The sequence below is a fragment of the Mus pahari genome, chromosome 12, assembly GCF_900095145.1.
Source record: "Mus pahari chromosome 12, PAHARI_EIJ_v1.1, whole genome shotgun sequence".
Taxonomy (NCBI): domain Eukaryota; kingdom Metazoa; phylum Chordata; class Mammalia; order Rodentia; family Muridae; genus Mus; species Mus pahari.
Genome location: NC_034601.1, coordinates 11,779,010 through 11,798,504, shown reverse-complemented (window position 1 = coordinate 11,798,504; position 19,495 = coordinate 11,779,010). Strand labels below are relative to the sequence as shown.

The 19,495-nt window shown below is 39.6% G+C and overlaps 2 protein-coding genes across 2 annotated transcripts in view; both read left to right on the top strand.

The window, feature by feature from the left end:
• The window catches only part of Spidr (scaffold protein involved in DNA repair), a 219,811-nt gene that overhangs the window by 139,840 nt on the left and 60,476 nt on the right, over positions 1 to 19,495 (top strand). Inside the window, exon 10 of the mRNA XM_021209189.2 lies at positions 287 to 537. Within this exon, the coding sequence (XP_021064848.1) occupies positions 287 to 537 (251 nt within the window). The remainder of the gene's footprint in view (positions 1 to 286; positions 538 to 19,495) is intronic.
• On the top strand, positions 18,823 to 19,493 carry LOC110329963 (high mobility group protein B2; the record flags this gene model as incomplete). Its single annotated transcript, XM_021209910.1, has 1 exon — positions 18,823 to 19,493. A coding segment is annotated over exon 1 (582 nt), but the record flags the coding sequence as incomplete, so codon positions are not given.

Below are 19,495 nucleotides of genomic sequence, written 5' to 3'. Positions count from 1 at the left end.
CACATTCAAACACCTAATAAAATGACTCATTTTAATTAAACTGTATTAATTTTTTTTGGACAAACCAAAAAGGGGAGCTATCCCCATGAGGTAATTAATAGTTGAGCACTGTTAGTAGGAGAAATTCTGCTGTGTTGTCTTCAGTAGGTAGATGCCAGTGTAACATGATTGTCTGTCTCTTTAGTGCACTGCTAGTGCATTGGCAGTTACCTAATGATGTCACTTTTTTGGACAGCATAACACTATGCATAAAACTGAAATTATTCCTTTTGCATGTCTTGGACAGACTGTATATGATAGCCTGGCCACCCCCAGCACAGGCTGGACCCACGGACATGAGAAGGCAGAGCAACATCTTATAGTTAGTGCTCCCCTGAGGAATTCTCTTCTGGACATTGTGGAAAGCCAAAGATCTGGCCTATGGTCTGAGGTCAGGGTCCGAGTAGTAGTGCAGAGGGTGTACTCCCTTCTCAGCAGAGATGGTGCCAGGAGCCAACAAGGGCACACAGTGGGACATGCAGACGCCTCTGGAGCATGGTGAGTAGCAAATTTAGGCATGGGAAAAGGGAAGCACAGAAGAGTTCCCAAGAAAGGAAGCTCTGCTAAAAAGAATTTCTAGGTGACATTTACTGTATGAGACTATTTTGTATATCTTTTTCTTCCATTAGAATTCAGAACATGTGTGTATTAAAGTTCTCTAGAGGAACAGAGATGCCTAAATCAATATGGGATTTTTGTGGTCTAGCTAGCCAAACAATGGCTGTCTGCCTACCAATAAAATGCCCAAGAATCCAAAAGTCCACAAGGCTGAATGTCTCATCTGGTCTTCAGTCTATGCTAGAATCCTTAAGTGGGCTGTAATGTCACTGAAGAGATGACCTTGCCAGCAAGCCTGAGGGCAAGCAGGCAAAGAGCAAAAGTTTCTTCCATGTTCTTTATAGACACTGGCAGCAGGTGTGGCCCGGATTAGATGTATATCATACTATTTCACAGGTTCCAAATTAAAGTTGGACCTTTGAATTTTAAATTATTTCATTAATAAAAATCCCTCATAGGTTTACCCAGGCGCTTGGGTTTTGGTTAATTCCAGATGTAGTCAGGTCGACAACCAAGAACAGCCATCACAATGTACAGTATATATAACAAATGATTTTGTCTCATTTATATAAGAAGCCTTACTAAAAATGTTCCTGGACTGATCAGTAGTATACATGGTATATCAACCACACCACCATCAGGACCTGCACTACCTGAAATTGTTGCATATTTATGTTATAGAAAGTAATAAAAATTTAAGAAGTATTTTGTAGGATTATGGAAAAGAATGACATGTGTTACTATACCTAAAATAATCATTACAGTAACAATTCTTTAAAAATTAAGTGGCAATTTGACAGTCTGTGACTCTAAGAGACTGCTATTTGAAACAGTATATACCTTTTTGTCTTATTGACAGTGTCCTTTGCCTTACAGAANCTTTGCAATTTTATGAGATCCCATTTGTCCATTCTTGATCTTACAGCACAAGCCATTGGTGTTCTGTTCGGGAACTTTTCCCCTGTGCCCATATGTTCGAGGTTATTCCTCACTTTCTCCTCTATAAGTTTCACTGTGTCTGGTTTTATGTGGAGGTCCTTGATCTACTTGGACTTGAGCTTTGTACAAGGAGATAAGAGTGGGTCGGTTTGCATCCTTCTACATGATAACCAGTCAAACCAGCACCGTTTGTTGAAAACTGTCTTTTTTCCACTGGATGGTTTTAGCTCCTTTGTCAAAGAGCAAGTGACCATAAGTGTGTGGGTTCATTTCTGGATCTTCAATTCTATTCCATTGATCTTCCTGCCTGTCACTGTACCAGTACCATAAAAAATTTATCACTATTGCTCTGTAACACAGCTTGAGGTCAGGGATGGTGATTCTCCCAGAAGTTCTTTTATTGTTGAGAATAGTTTTCACTCTCTTGGGGTTTTTGTTATTCCAAATGAATTTGCAAATTCCTCTTTCTAACTCTGTGAAGAATTGAGTTGCAATTTTGATGGGGATTGCATTGAATCTGTAGATTGCCTTTGGCAAGATGGCCATTTTTACTATATTAATTCTGCCAATCCATGAGCATGGGAGATCTTTCCATCTTCTGAGATCTTCAATTTCTTTCTTCAGAGACTTGATGTTCTTGTCATATAGATCTTTCACTTGCTTGGTTAGAGTCACACCAAGATATGTAATATTATTTGCGGCTATTGTGAAGGGTGTCATTTCCCTAATTTCTTTCTCAGCCTGATTGTCCTTTGAGTAGAGAAAGGCCACTCATTTGAGTTAATTTTATATCCATCCACTTTACTAATGTTGTTTATCAGATTTAAGAGTTCAATGGTGGAATTTTTGGGGTCACTTAAGTATATGCTCATATCATCTGCAAATAGTGATATTTTGACCAACAGATTGGGAAAAAATCTTTACCAATCCTACATTCAATAGAGGGCTAATATCCAATATATACAAAGAACTCAAGAAGTTAGACTCCAGAGAACCAAATAACCTATTAAAAAATGGGGTAAAGAGCTAAACAAAGAATTTGTCAACTAAGGAATATCGAATGGCCAAGAAGCACCTAAAGAAATGTTCAACATCCTTAGTCATCAGGGAAATGTACTTTTTGGCATCCACAATAGTGTCTGGGTTTGGTAACTGTATATGGGATGAATCCCCAAGTGGGACAGTCTCTGGGTGCCCTTTCCTTTAGTCTCTGCTCTACACTTTGTCTCCATATTTGCTCCTGTGATTATTTTGTTCTCGATCTAAGAAGGAAATAAGTATCTATACTTTGGTCTTCCTTCTTCTTGAGTTTCATATGGTCTGTGAATTGTATCCTGATTATTTGGAGCTTATGGCCTAGTATCCAGTTATCAGTGAGTGCATACCATGTGTGTTCTTTTGTGACTGGGTTACCTCACTCAGGATAACATTTTCTAGTTCTAACTATTTTTCTAAGAACTTCATGAATTCATCGTTTTAATAGCTGAGTAGTATTCCTTTGTGTAAATGTACCACTTTTTTTTTTTTTATCCATTCCTCTGTTAAAGAACATCTGGGTTCTTTCCAGCTCCTGGCTATTATAAATAAGGCTGATATGAACAGAATGGAGCGTGTGTCCTTATTACAAGTTGGAACATCTTCTGGGTATATGCCCAGGAGAGGTATTGCTGGATCATCCAGTAGTACTAGTCCAATTTTCTGAGGAACCCCAAACTGATTTCCAGACTGGTTGTACCAGCTTGCAATCCCACCAGCAATCAAGGAGTGTTCCTTTCTCCACATCCTCACCAGCATCTGCTGTCACCTGAGTTTTTGATCTTAGCCATTCTGACTGGTGTGAGGTGGAATCTCAGGGTTGTTTTGATTTGCATTTCCCTGATGACTAAGGATGTTGAACTATCTTTAAAGCTAAGCATTTCACATAGGCAACAGGCAGATGGATTTTGTTTCTTTTTTCATTCAGCTAGTCTGTTCCTTTTAAATGAATAACTGAGGCTATTAATATTTAGAGTGTTGTTGAAAGGTGTATGTATATTGTGGTCATTTTGATCCTTTTTGCTGCTTTGTGTTGTTTGTTGTGGTTTGTTTGTTTTTTTTTAAATAAATTATTACTTCATTTGTTTCCTCTGCTGTGCTTCAATCTAGAGTATTGCTTTCAGTATTCTTCATAGTATTTTTCTGTTGTATGTGATTTTCTTTAAAGATTATTGGGATTATAGAAATTTCTCTCTTTCATCTATAGCAGACAGTTTTGCTGGGTACAGTAGTCTTAAGTTGGCAGTAATCATAGTCTTCTAGAACTTGTAACTCCGGGTACTTTAGACTTTCAGCATTTTAGTTGAGAAATTACATATTATTCTGATGGCCTTTCCTTTTTATATAGTTTGTGTTTTTTCTCTTGCAGCTTTCAATATTTTTTTTTCTTCTGGGTAATTGTGATACGTCTTAAAGTGTTTCTTGTTTGGTCTTATCTGGGTTTCTGTGTGCTTCCTGTATCTCTATGGGCGTGTCTTTCCTTAGTTTGGGGAAGTTTTCCTCTATAATCTTGTTGATGGTCTAGTTTCTGCCATTGACCTGAGATTCTGTTTCCATCTATGCTTATAATTCCAATATTCGATCTTCTGATGGTGTCCAACATTTCTTGTATGTTCCTGTCCTGTGCCTTTTAATTTTTTGCTGTTGTTGTTGTTTATTTTAGCTAGACCCTCTATTGCATCTTTGAGTCCTGATAGTCTATCTTCTGCCTGACTTGTTAGATGTATAACTGGAGTTTTGATATTTTCAGTTCCATCTTCATTTCAGCTTTGCGTTCCCTTCAGTATGTATACCTCTTTATTAAGTTCAGTTTTTCAACCCTAGATTCGCTTCATTATTATACTCAGCTGTCTGTTTGTAAATTTCTTGAATATCACTAAGCATTTATTGCTATCATCATGGAGTTGGTGAAGGGTTTGTGTCTTCTTAAATTGACTGGATTCTTTCATAAGGTTTATTATTGTTCTTTTAAATTTTGTGTCCTGAGGTTTATCTAGGGAGTTCTCATTATACAATACTTCTATGAGACTAGTGGGTTTGATGGGGAAAAAGTTGTTCAGACCACTAATGTTGTTTTTGATTTTGTGTGTCTGTCTGATGTGATCATTTGGCCTTTATTATTAGATTGCAGTAGTGTAAGAGATGGATAGCCTGAGCTAGGCTAGGTGAAGCTGGTTTAACTGAAATATGGAGACATGACTGCTAAAGCACCGGTCGGAAGCTAGGCCAGGCAAAGAGGGTTCACAAAATGAAGAGAGCCATGGCCACAGATCTGAACTCAGCGTGCATGCTTGCAGATGGCAGTGAGCGAGGAGAAGTGGAGAAATCTGCCTTTGTTTTCTTGATGATAGCAATTCTGACCAGGGTTAGATGGAGGCTTAAAACAAATTTTAATTGACAATTTCCTGGAAACTAATGAAATTAAACCCTTATTAGCAACTTTTGAGAACTCCGCTCCTTAGCTCTATTGCATGCCTACTCCATAAGTTTTTGCCAGAATTCCATGCTTCTTGGAATTTGTTTTTTTTTCTTTTTTTTTTTTCCATTAATTTATTTATTTAGTCCCATTACATCCTGCTCATAGCCCCAATTCACATGGCCCCTCCCTCCATTCAGCTTCTCTTTCACCTCTGAGAAGGGGGAGGTACCACATGGATACCAACCTACAGAGAGCACCTCCTCTTCCACTGAGGCTAGCCAAGGCAGTCCTGTTAAGGGAACAGGATCCATAAGCAGGCAATACAGTCAGGGTAAGCTCCAGTTGTTGGGGGACTTGTGTGAAGCCCATGCTACATATCTGCTACATAAGTGCAGGAGGCAGGTGGGGGCCTAGGTACAGCTTAGCTCTCTGGTAGATCCCAAGGGCAGCTGAGTGGACTCTGTTGGCCATCTTATGGAGTTCCTATCCCCTCCAGGTTTCTCAATCCTTCCCCCAAATCTTCCACAAGATTTCACAAGCTCCATCCAATGTTTAGCTGTGGGTCTCTGCATTTCTTTCCATCATCTGCTTGCTGGAGGCTCTCAGCTCATGTAGTGTGGGTGTCCTGGATAATATCGACTTATAAGTGAGTATACACCATGCATGTCCTTTTGGGTCTGGGTTACCTCATGCAGGATGATGTTTTCTCATTCCATCAGTTTGCCTGCAAATTTCATGATACCCTTGTTTTTAAATAGCTAAGTAGTATTCCATTGTGTAAATGTGCCACATTTTCTTTAGATATTCTTCAGTTGACGGACATCTGGGTTGCTCTAGTTCCTGGTTATTACAAGTAAAGCTGCTATGAACAACTACCTGTCTACAAACTTTAAATGTAAAGCTATTTACAAACAACCATGAATAACTTGAAAACTAATGCTGGAAAGACAGTCCTGAGGAGAACATATAAAACAATTTGACTTAAGGTCAGGAATTTACCACTTCCAATGGAAAATTCACTTAGCTGCTATTCCTCCTGCCTATGAAAGAGAGGGGCTATCTATTTTAGGGTTTTATTGCTATGAAGATATACCATGACCATGACAATTCTTATAAAGGAAAACATTTGATTGGGGGTGGCTTATAGTTCAGAGGTTTAGTCCATTATAGTCATGGCAGGAAGCTTGGTAACATGCATGAAGACATGATGCTGGAGAAGGAGCTGAGAGTTCTACATCTGGATCTGCAGGCAGCAGGAAGCGAACTGCGACACACTTTCTCCAAGAAGATCCCACCTCCTAGTAGTGCCATTCCCTATTGGCCTATGAGAGCCATTTTTTATTGAAATGACCACATAGACCTTCAGATGACTAGTTAAAGAATAAGCCTGAATAAGGCAAAGGCTACTTACTTCTAACCACTAACTGTGTCTCTCTATCGGTACTATGGCCTCTCAGTGCCCTAGATGGGTATACATGGGAAAATAAGACCCCGTGGTGGAAGGTTGAACCAGAGGATGGAAGTTAGGGTACGAGTCCTGGGTAGAGGGATGACTCACAAGTTAGTGTCTGCACTGCGAGTCAATGGCTCAGGCATTAAGCATGGTCCCCTCAATGGGTACAGAGGAAAAAACCTTGTGCAGCTCAATGAATAACACCAGCTGTCCAAAATGCCAGTGCCCCTCCCTAGATTTTAAGTTGATATTTCAAACATATTAAAAGGTAAGATTAATCTCTATGATATGAAATAATTCATATACTCTCTTCATTTTAATCTTGACCTTGTTCAATAGTCGTATTTAGTATAAGATGAAATAGAACAAAGTTAGAAGATAAGTCAACAAGAAATTGTTTTCCTAAAGAATTTAGAGTCAGGTATGGTGGATACTTTTCAATCCTACTTCTTGAAAACATCAAAAGATCAAGGCCAGCCTGGGCTACATAGCTAGTGCCAATCTCAAAACAACAACAACAAAAAAAAATAATTTAAAATATGAGCTATGGCATTGCCATAACTCAGACTTAATGATTCTGTAGGTAAGCTTAAGAAATGACTTTCCCATGTTATGACACATGTGTATAATCCTGTACTCTGGCAGCTGAAGCAGGATGGTCAAAATTTTGAGGCCAACCTCTGCTGTCTGTGCTCTGTATCAAAAAAAAAAAAAAAATCTAGCTGTGCTGCAGAGATGACACAGAGGTTAAGAGTATTTGCTGCTCTTCAAGGGACCCAGGTTCAATTTCCATTACCATGGCTTCTCACAATGGTCTATAACTCCAGTTCCATGGTAGCTGATGCCCTCATTTGGCCTATATGGGCACCATGTGCATACACATGATGATCAGACATAGATTCAGGCAAAATCCCCATAATACTTAATTATTTTTTTTTAATTAGAGAACCTGGGAGCTAGGGAGCTAGCTCAGCTGGTAAAGTGTGCAAGCATGAGAGCCTGAGATCATTCCCCAGCACCCACTCAAAACTAGCATGATGAGGTCCCCCAGTATTATCAACACTGGGGGGAGATGGAGACAAAAAGAGCCCTGGGGTTCCATAGTCAGCCAGTCTAACCTGCTAGCAAAATCCCATGCCCTAGCTATAGACTCCATCTTAGAAAACAAGGCAAGTCCTGTAGAATGAGAATGGAGAGTCACTGCTTACCTATATACACGTGCATATTATATGTGTTTGTGTATACACAAACATACACATATAAGGAAGAGTGAGCATTGGGGTACGTGTCTATAACCTCAGCATTCAGAAGGCAGCGACTGAAAGAACAGTCGTTCAAGATCATCCTCTACTGTGCAGCCAGCCCAGGATACATGGGACTCTTTCTTCAAGGAAAGAAGAGAGTTTAGAGGAAGAGGGGGAAGGAAAACAAATTACTGAGAGTCTTCTCCCCTTGCTTTAGAAATTCTTCTGTCTCCTGTTTGTTGCAGAACTAAACCCAAGAACTTCCAGAAAAAAAAAAAAAAAAAGGTATTCATATTAGCAGACCATGCTAAGCTCCGCCCGACCACTGGTCCTTGGCACATTCCTTGCACATACTGTTCAGTAAACAACTTAAGGGAACCAGGTCCAGCCAGATCATTCACTGAGAGCCTTTGGAAGGGGCTGTCTTTACAGCCTTGACGTGGAAGAAGTTGAGAAGTTAGCATTTGTGTTTTCATTAGTTCTTTTTATAACAATGAACCAGCTGTAGCTGGTTAATAGAAGCCAGGCCTGCCTATTAGTGTGCAGGTCTCTTACGCATGACAAAGGGCTTCTGACGGAAACAGGTTTTATTACTCATGAAGCCACTAGTGCTGTTTACATAAAGCCACTTGTGCAGTCATGTGATGTGATTGAGAATGTCCATGTTAATGCTCCCTGGATGCAGTTCCACTCCATACTGCAAAAACAAACAAAAGACTCCAAAATATAGATCACTTCCTATTAAACTAGTCATCCTTAGATGGTGCATTCAAGCAGAGCCAAATCCTAGTTACCAAGGTTTGGTTTTTTGGTTTTTTTTCGATGTTTTAAATCAGACGGAGAAAGTCATTATTGTTTCAAACACAACTAGGTATCATCCTTTGGGGGGTAGAGAATAATTTAATCAACTATCTCTAGTTAAGTTAAACAGAACCACTCATATTACTGTGGCTTTTCAGAGTAAACTGCCTGAAGGCAAAAGTTAACTTTTTATATGAATCATTAATTTAGGATAAATTAATACCTTTCATTAGAATGTATTTTTCTTTGTAACAAAGTGAAAAACCTCTTAAATAAGAAGGTTTATTAGGTGTATGTGTGTGAGAGAGAGACTTGCTTAGAGATTTTAGCCATTTTTCTTTTCTGTGAATCAGTCTCATTGCTCACAAAGAGAGCTTAGGCTTTTAAAAAAATGCTTAATGAGTAATTTGTGAAAATAGAAGGGCTGGCATTCTTTCTGTGTGTAAAGAGGTGTAGCCAGTTCAGCCGGTTAAGGACATTTTCACTTTCCTGACATTTTCTTCCCATTCCTGAACAGTATAAATGATTTAGTAATTCCTACGTTAGGGTAAGGTGAGTCTTCTGCTGTTACCATCACCATCTCACAGAAGAAGTTCAGAGTTAATGAGGTAGACAGATGAACTGACAACTACCCTCGGTCTTGATTTTTTTTTCAAATATAACATGGGCAAACACAGTGTTTAGACTTGGCAGGCCATGCCAGTTTCTCTATTCCCAACAACCATCTAAAGCAGGCTTAGAATACATAAATAGATGATATTGCTGTGGACCAGTAGATGTTCACCTACAAAAATAGTAGAAGTAAGCATTTGGTCCACAACTTCTGATCTGTTTAGGTAGGGAGATGTCTGATGTCTAGATTTTTTTTTTTGTACTGTCAATAAAGACGGAATTTTCAACCTCTGTTGTAGGTTCAGCTCTAACCTCACACATTCTACATCAAAACAATGATGGAAGGTGTAAGTATGGGATTTTTTTTTTTAACTACCTTTCAAAAAATGAAATTGCAGTGGTATATATTAATATATAATTAGCATATGTTAGTAAATATAGTATATTAATTAATTCCTATATTAATTTTCATATCATCTGGTTCCTGCCACATGATGTAAAATGGCTCCAAAATGTTAAAATGTTAAACTTTCTCAAAACATGTTACCTCTCAAATATTATAAATCATAAAATTATCCAGGCCAGGGCACATAGCTCCGTAGGATAGTACTGCGGACCACATACAATGCCTAGGGCTTCTGATCGTCAGCACCCGGCCACTATCAAAGCAGGTCACACCTCAGTTTTGAACCAAGATAAAAATCTGAAAGTTTTATTAAAGAATTATGTATTAATTTTACCCTTTTTTGTTTGTTTATTTGTTTTGTTGTTGTTGTTGTTGTTGTTTTTGCCAGTGTCAGGTGAGCTCTGTTCCTTTTGTAGACTGACCAACTGTCATTATGTCTGGTTTGTTCTCCTAGCCATTGTGCCCCTTTGTTCTCCCTGTCCGTGTCCTGTGCCCTTTCTGCTGTCCTTCGCTTTCCTGGCCATGTATGCATCACCTTGGATTTCCCATGGGTACTTTCTCTCATTTCAGGGAGCAAAGTGAGGAGGAAGAGAAGCACCCCAAAAGAAACAAGCAAGTAGCATAAAAATAAAAGTATAAAATGAAAGCAAGAATTAATGTAAGTTCTTAAAAAGGGCAGTAGAGGTTAGCGGGAAAGAGTATTCCAATAGTGTACTCAGTGGCCTAAATAAATACAAATAGTGTACTCAGTGGCCTAAATTCTAATGCCAGCTTGGGTCTGACTCGAGCATGTGACATTGACTTGTTTGTTTATTGCTAGCAGCTTCAGGTTTCTCAGCATTACAGAGAGAGATGGTTATAATTCCACACACTATTTTGTAGTATAGTAAATGTACATACTCTAGTGACTTCATTCTTCTATAAATATTATTCTTGAATGTCCACTGGATAGTAGCTTTTCTTAGCTATCCATGCATCCATCTTGGCTGCCATACTCAGAATATGTGCTAGATGTGGGCAAGAAGAAATGAACTTCTTATTCAGCAAATAACACACAGCCTGCAGCCCTGCCTTCTGAGCATGCCTGTGTGGCTGATCTCATTTTCCTGTTCCTTGTTCTCATGATCTGTAAATCAGATCTGCTTCCTGATTCAGAACAGTGAAAGTCTTGCATTACTGGAAAGGTAGAGACTGTTAGAACAGGAAGGGAACCAGCAGCTTTGGCTCTCCAAGAGAAGGGGTTCAGAGGGAGGAGCCAGTAGTGAAGAAGCTGAAGTACACCCACATTTGTGATCATTTCCTGATGTGAAAGTGTTCTGTCCTGTCCTGGATGTGCTCAAAGAGCTGAGGCTGTATCTGGGACTGTCCCAAAGCTTTTTAATTGTGGTTTGAATAAGGCTGTGGATTCTCTGTGCCCTTAGGTTTTAAGAAAGATTTCTATTAGGGAAGTGAGAAGCTTTTCTTTACAGTCCTTGGGATTCTTACCTCCTAATTGTTGCATATTTAATACATTAGAGATATTTTTAAGCCACGTGGGTATCACTTGTGAAATTCAGATTTAAATTTCATGACAAACTGTATGTCCTTCTAAGCAGACCAGCACCTAGAATTTCGTCATTTCCCTACAACGATCTTAGGAAGCTGGAGGACCTGCCATTTTAGATTAGTTAGGTGATGATAACCATGAGCATTTATAACATTATTTTAGAATTGGCCCTGTGAGTTTTAAGACACAGAACTGAATGTACTGCCAGATATTTTTGCAGGAGTCACAGATGTGAAAGAAAAGTCTGTACACACATCCCCCAGCCCAGCACCCAAATGGAACATATGAGTGAGGCCTTCTGGAGTTGTCTATTTTTAGAGAAATGGAGGTGAAGCCAGAAAACACTTTCTTGCAACATTTTTTTTTATTATATAACATGAAAAATATTTGTTATAATAGTGATCTATCCTATATTGTGATTTACCCTACTGGTTGAATTAATCTCTTTCAAACAATTAGTGACGTTTTGCTTCCTAATATTTGAGAGCTAACACATGGTTCTCAGACAGGGGCTAGATCTGGCAAAACTCAAAATAAAAGCTGCATTATTCAACATTTTATTTTGTGCTGTTTGTGTTCATGGCTCAGGTTGTGCATAGAATAATGTGACCAGAGAACTGTCAGTCTGATCCTTCAGTATTAATTATTTGGGAGGAGGCATGTTTGTGCTGTGGTGCCTGTGTGGAGTCAGAGGACAACTTCTAGGAGTTGCTTATCATGTTCCACCCTGTGGAGTCCAAGGATTAGCCTCAGATTATCAGACCTAAATATTTTCAAGATTTTCAATAAATTTATTCTGAGTCCCATTCTCATGTGATTAGTTTACATGTTATATTTACTTTAGGTTGAAGTCATGAAACCTTTTGTCTGTAGAACATCAGTGAAAGTTTTCTTCTGTTCAACATTTTCGACTATTCAAGAGGGAAGGAACTTGGCCACTAGAATATCTAAATGCTGCGGGTATGGTCTTTAGATCCCGTCTCATTTATTTGTTTGTTTTTACAAGTCCTGCAATAAAGTACTCAAACTTCCCACACAGTACCAAGCCTTCAGGGCGTCTACGCAGTAGTCTAGAAGGGGCGTATTGGAGATGCCCACTATTTGGGATTCCCATACCAGGTTGAGATGGCACGTGGAGCCAGGTTTGTCTGTGAGCATTAAAGCTGGCAAATGCAAGAGACAGTTAGCCTTAATGAAAGTCGGACCCAAGTTATTTCACATTCACAGTATAAGAAGTTATTTTGGGACTGGAGAATATAGCTCACTAGTGTAGCACTTGATTAACACACATGAGGCTGCAGATTCAAATCCCAAGGTCATACTCACAAAGAAGGTATTCTCAACTGGTGAGAACCAACACTGCTATAGATGATTTTGAAATAAAACTAATTTCATCTGCTTATGAGCAATACAGTATCACAGCTTTTACCTGGAAAGAACTCTCCTGTCAAAACAGGTATCAATATCCAGCAATTAAGTTAATTAACATTGCTTTTAGCATGTTATTTCTTGATGAGTGGAAAACATTTGAAACAAAGGTCAGTCATCTTAGACTCTGATGAGATGAGAAACAAAGTAAATAGTGTTCTGTTGTTACTCTTACTTCTTTCCGCAAGCCCGGTAACTAGGAAAGATTCCAGTGTTCTTCCTCATGAAGGAGTAGGCCTTGAAAAAGAGCCGAATTTCAGCCTCCAGACCTTCTTCCTTGCTGTAGATATGGGTGTGTGTCTGTCTGTCTGCATATGGGTATGCTCATTGTGCCCATTGACGTTGGAAGACAGCATCAGATTTCCTGGAGTGGTTTCAGGCATTGGTTAGCTGCTAAGAGGAGGAGTATTCTGGTCCTCTGAAAGAGCATCACACCCTCCTAACCACTGGGCCTTCGGCACCAACCTTTGTCCTATCTTTTTAAGACTAAGGTGGAAATGACAAAGGAAGGGAAAGATAAAAAGATGAAAGCATGCATCAGTCAGACGTAATACATGAGAAAGAGGAGGGTCTTTTCTGGTCACGTGGCCCATTTAAACAAAGTCTAGAACTGCAGCCACCACACTGAGTCTGTTGTATCTCAGACTGTGAATGTGTGTCCTTGTCCTGCCTGACCCTAAGCTCAAGTCACTCCCATGGTTCCTGAGAGGTATGGACTCTAAAAGTCCTTTCTCACCTAGCACACCCTGGTTGAAAGGTCAGTGTCACCGACGTGTGACTTTTCTGTCTAATCAAAATTCTGATGAGAATATACTAACTAGAAGGTGTTTATCCTGGGGTGTGTTGGGACAGCATGTTTGTGGTTTAAAAAAAAAAGGAGTGATTATGTTTACCAACATAGAACCTAGATATTTTTATTAGTAAATGCTATAATTGTGTTCGGTAAAGTTTTTAATGTCATTGAAATGTGTTTGAGAAGAGGTTAACTTTTTATTTTTTGTTAAATAAAAAAATTAGTGTATGAGAGAGGCAGACAAAGACAAAGAATAGCTGGGCACATGAATGAAGGCCAATAGACATTAACTACATTAACAACATTAAACTAACCTTGTTGCCTGCTTCTTTAACAGCGTCTGCCATTCTCAGTATTTTTTATTTAGCTATTCTGGTTGTGGTGTGTGTGGTAGTGAGTGTTTGTATATGTGTGGTTGTGTACATGTTGGTGTGTGTGGTAGTGGTGATCTTTTTAAATAAAATGTTTGGAGTTTTGATTACCTTTCACTTTTCCCATTTTGGAGCATATTACATGAACTACTTTCAAAAAAATGAAAATATAATGAAGATCTATTTACTTGATCTCTGTGGAACTCACAGATATCTAAACTTCACCAATTTAGGAAACACATTTTATTAATGTTTGCAACCTTCACTTAGGAAGCAAGTGTGGCAGTGGTCAAATAGATTCTTTTTATCAATTGCATTCTTCACCACCGTCAAACAATATATATGGATGGATGGATGGATGGATGGATGGATGGATGGATGGATGGATGGATTTTATTCCGCCTTATGTTTTCTACTTACCATACAGTAGTGAGTAAATGTAAGAGTGTCGTGTTTACCTGGTGAACCCTATAAAGCTACAGATGTATCTGTGTGGCACACACTTGTGTGGTATATACATGTATGTATGCATGTGGGGGTGAGTATTATATTTACCTTGTGAATCCTATAAAACTAAGCTATATTTGTGTGGTGTTCACATGAATGTGCAAGTGTGGGAGTATCTGCCTTTGATGTTATTGTTTGGTAGCCTGGAGTTCACTATTTAGACCCCACTCACACACCACACACCACACACAAACCTTAGTTTCTGAGACAAGGTCTCTCACAGAAGCTGGAGATCATACATTTGATAGACTAAATGTCCAGAAAGCACTATGAAGCTATTTTACATATTTATAGCTTGTAATGTATCACTGAGGGAACTCTGGGCAGTAACTCAATGCAGCAACCTGGAGGCAGGAGCTGAAATGACTGTGGAGCAATACAGCCTACTGGCTTGTTTGTTCCTCACGGCTTGCTCAGGCTGCTTCTTGTATCACCCAGGACCACCACTGTGGTACCACACACAGTGTGCTGGATCCTCCCACATTAATCAAGGAAATGCACTGCAGGCTTACTCATAGGCCAGTCTGACACGGGAATTTTCTGATTTGAGGCTCCCTCATCTAAAATTACTCTAGCTTGCATCAGGTTGACATACAGCCATTACAGCCTGTCTGCCCTAACTCCAGCACTGGCCTTACAGGCATGGACTGCCACACTGGGCTTCTCACATGAGTGCCCGGGATCTTAGTTCAAGCCCTCATGCTTATTCAGCAAGAACTTTACACACTAGGCCATCTCTCTCGCCTCACCAAAGCTATTCTTTCTGTCAGCTATGAGTTCAAGTTGTATATAAAGACCCATTAGTAAAATGCTGTTTTCAGATCAGAATACCCACTTTTGCAAGAATGGCCACGTAGTCCTTGTAAAAGAACAGTTTGTGCCATAGTAAGAAAGAGAGAGATGGGGGGGCCTGGAGAGATGGCTCAGCAGTTAGGAGCATTGAGTGCTCTTCCAGAGGTCCTGAGTTCAAATCCCAGCAACCACATGGTGGCTCACAACCATCCGTAATGAGATCTGATGCCCTCTTCTGGTTTGTCTGAAGTCAGCTACAGTGTACTAACATTTAATTAATTAATTAATTAATTAATTAATTAAAGAGATGATAATATTTATAGAAGGCATATCTTTTTTTTTAAGATTTATTTATTTATTATATGTAAGTACACTATAGCTGTCTTCAGACACTCCAGAAGAGGGAGTCAGATCTTGTTAAGGATGGTTGTGAGCCACCATGTTGTTTCTGGGATTTGAACTCTGCACCTTTGGAAGAGCAGTCGGGTGCTCTTACCCACTGAGCCATGTCACCAGCCCTAGAAGGCATATCTTATTACATTATTTGCTCGTCATTTTGTATTTTGCCCTTTAAAGGTGTGTGGTGAGATATTCAGGTGAGGGTGCATAGAGTTTCCCTATCCAAGACTTACTTCTCATTCATTGACTATATCATGAATGTATCAAGTTTGGTAATAATGAACTTGCCTCCTTGCAACTTAAGATGACTTAAGTGAGTCATATAATCATTGGGAAAATGGAATTTCTAAGCAGCACCAAGGCCACTGTGGGAGCTATCTTCTATGTGGCCAGAGTTCTTTTGTACCCCAAGCCATAGCTGACCCCAGGAAACTGACATTGTTGTTACAGCTTCTGTATCTAGACCACTCAGTGGGGGGGAGGGGGGTGTCACAAGTTGAATTCACAAACTGAATGCATTATTTCCCTGGCCCTCCACTAGACTAGCAGGAGGAGCACCACAGCCTAGGCTTCAGATTGACAGGTTCCAAATCACCAGGGAACTCCATTAGCAGAGTCTGTTGCTCAACTTCGGGAGTGCTGGAAGTCCCATAAAAGGTGACAGCTTCTTCCTACTTGCCAAAAGAATCAGGAAGAACTTGTTAGAAACAGAAATAAAAGTCTTGAAAGAAATAGAGGATATCAACAAATCTTTACGAGCATAAAATTTCATTCATTAGATACTATTACCAATGTCTTTTATTTAGAGTTCTCCAAAATCTAAAAATCTCTATATATTGCTTAGTAGTATTAAAACTGAATTTTAGAACAGGGAGGTGGTGAGTTTGAGGCCAGCCTGGTCTGCAGAGTGAGTTCCATATATGTAGGCAAACCACCTATACACATCAAAAAATTATTTTTAATGTCATTAATAAAAGTCAGTACTTTAGCAACAACCAAAACAGATTTGAATTGTTCTAGTATATGGGAAATTTTTGCTAATATTCAATTTGAGGGATTCTTTCCTTGTAGCTGCTCCTGCTCTCTGCTATTCTCTTCCTTAGCAAATCTACTCAAATAAGTAAATAAATGAAGCAATTTGGTGAAAAGACAGTACATGTAGAAATACTAAGTATTTTTTTTTTCAAGTTTGGGAACTGGATGGTGGGGATGATCATGTTACATAATTTTCTAAGTACTTGTAAGGTATTTTATGTTGTAGGGTTAGGTATATAGAGCAAAGGACAAGAGATAGACATACTCTCAAGTTTTCTTTTAAGTGGAGCAGAGATGTGCAATGAGATAACCTGTGTTTATGTGAATTTGGAAATAATAACTATTTGGGGCCTCACTTCTGCCATCTGTGCAATGGAGCTGATGTATGCTAATGAGACAACCCCCATAAAGCTCTTAGAAAATGGTCTGGCCATGGTAAAAGTTGAACCCCTATAGAACATTAACTATTACCATGTGAAAGAAAACCACTGTCATGTGGAATAATATATGGAGGGGCGCACAGTCACCTGGAAATAACAGTCAAGAAAGCTTAAGAAGCCCTTTAGCTGGGGCCTAGTTGCAAAGTGGAGCAGCCTTGAGAAACGCCAGAAAGCACACATCCCAGGCATAGAGCCTGACAGCTATAGATAGAAACTTCCATGGTATGTTCAAGGAGCTTATTCTGTTTTATGTGCCAGGAATGTGATAGTTCTAGGAAGCCAAGACAGAGGGGCATAGAGGAAGGCAGAACAGGAAGTTAGACTTTTGTTCTACAGATGATGAGGTGCGTTCAAGGTTTTCAGAATTCAATGGATGTTATCTGATTTGTGCTTTGAAGAGATTGCTCTGGCTACTGAAAACCAAATGAAAATACACAAGTGCAAGTGTGGGACCAGAAACCAAGCCAGGCTGTTCAGGAATCCAACCTGTCAGGCAGGGAGCATTCAGGGAGCATTTTAGGCATAAATTTGCAGTTGTTAGGGATTCATAGGAAAGAAAGACTTAAAGATGCTTGTATAGTGTATAGAATGGGTAGCATTGAGATTCAATCATGAAGATTGAAACAGTATGGTAAGGCCTTTGAATTTTATTCTTTGTGTCTTATGTGGCTATTAGAAATTTTGGAACATAGGAGAAACTAGTTGTGAATACTAACAGAGGAGGAAAAAGCTCTAATTCCTTTATGAGAGCAAGCAAATAAGTAAAAAGTTGATACATGTTATAACAATTGGAAGATGCAATGATCTATCAGTGATTAGTGGTACAGGAAAGGAAGGATATGGAAGAACTTGAAGGTTTGGCTAACACGATAGTGCTGGTCTATTAAATTGGATGAGGAATCCAGGAGAAAACTGAACTGGAGAGCTCTGAGAAGGTATCAATTCATTTTAGGCATGTTGAGTTTCAGTCACAAATACAGAAAGGGTAAACATAAAAGAGAACACATTATGTAGTTAGAATTAGAAGTAGTCTACATCTCATGGTTTTCAAAACAGATAGATGGGTGGGATGGGAATATACAGAAGTAATTGTGTATTGGTATGTATGAGACTATATGTGAACACTTTGCCCAGTTCTATCTACTTAAAGGGTTCAAGAGCAGAGGTAAACTACAGCTAGCAACCATACAACCAAGGCTCCTTTGTAACATATCTGGTTCTACATTTGGATAAGAGAGAATATAAAATGAGCCTTGAGCATGGAATATTGGCAATAACAAAAGGAAAGGGTGGTAATTTACCCACCTTTTCTGGATAAGTGTAGTCACCACCTCTCATCAAAGTCCCACACACACACACAACAGAGACATTGCAGAAAACCACAACTAGTTACAATGTAGAGATCAACAAACTATGGAGAACCCAACTCCAACTTGTACATCTTCATCACGATCCCCACATCTATGACTCTGGGAACATCAAGGAAGAGATGGCAGGGTGATTACTAGAATACTAGAGAGTCTGATATGCAACTGTGCCTCCTAGAAATGGCTGTATAAACAAAACTGGGACAATTTCAATGTCAATAGACATTTAACATACAAGGGAAGAAATCTGTGTTTTCCTGGTGGAATAAAATGGCTCAAAATTATATGTTAAGATAATTTTAACCTTAGGTTTGGTCTTCTCATTGTGTCCTGGATTCCCTGGATGTTTCGGGTTAGGATCTTTTTGCATTTTGCATTTTCTTTGAGTGTTGTGTCAATGTTTTCTATGGTATCTTCTGCACCTGAGATTCTCTCTTCCATCTCTTGTATTCTGTTGGTGTTGCTTGCATCTATGGCTCCTGATCTCTTTCCTAGGTTTTCTATCTCCAGAGTTGTCTTCTTTTGTGATTTCTTTATTGTTTCTACTTCCATTTTTAGATCTTGGATGGTTTTGTTCAATTCTTTTACCTATTTGGATGTATTTTCCTGTAAGTCTTTAAGAGATTTTTGTGGAGTTCTCGCCGGAGCTTGGGGAAGGAAGTCTCTCTCCGCGGAGGTCTGAGGGAAGCAGCGCTCGCGCCAGGTAGACCATCCCCGCGCCGTCGTCATGGGCAAGGGTGACCCCAACAAGCCGCGGGGCAAAATGTCCTCGTACGCCTTCTTCGTGCAGACCTGCCGCGAGGAGCACAAGAAGAAGCATCCCGACTCGTCGGTCAACTTCGCCGAGTTCTCCAAGAAGTGCTCCGAGAGATGGAAGACCATGTCCGCAAAGGAAAAGTCCAAGTTTGAAGATCTGGCCAAGAGCGACAAAGCTCGCTATGACAGGGAGATGAAGAACTATGTTCCTCCCAAAGGGGATAAGAAAGGAAAGAAAAAAGACCCAAATGCTCCGAAGAGACCACCGTCTGCCTTCTTCCTGTTTTGCTCTGAAAATCGCCCAAAGATCAAACTTGAACACCCTGGCCTGTCTATTGGAGATACTGCAAAGAAACTGGGTGAGATGTGGTCTGAGCAATCTGCCAAAGATAAACAACCTTATGAGCAGAAAGCAGCTAAACTAAAGGAGAAGTATGAAAAGGATATTGCTGCATACCGTGCCAAGGGCAAAAGTGAAGCAGGAAAGAAGGGTCCTGGTAGGCCAACAGGCTCAAAGAAGAAGAATGAACCAGAAGATGAGGAAGAGGAGGAGGA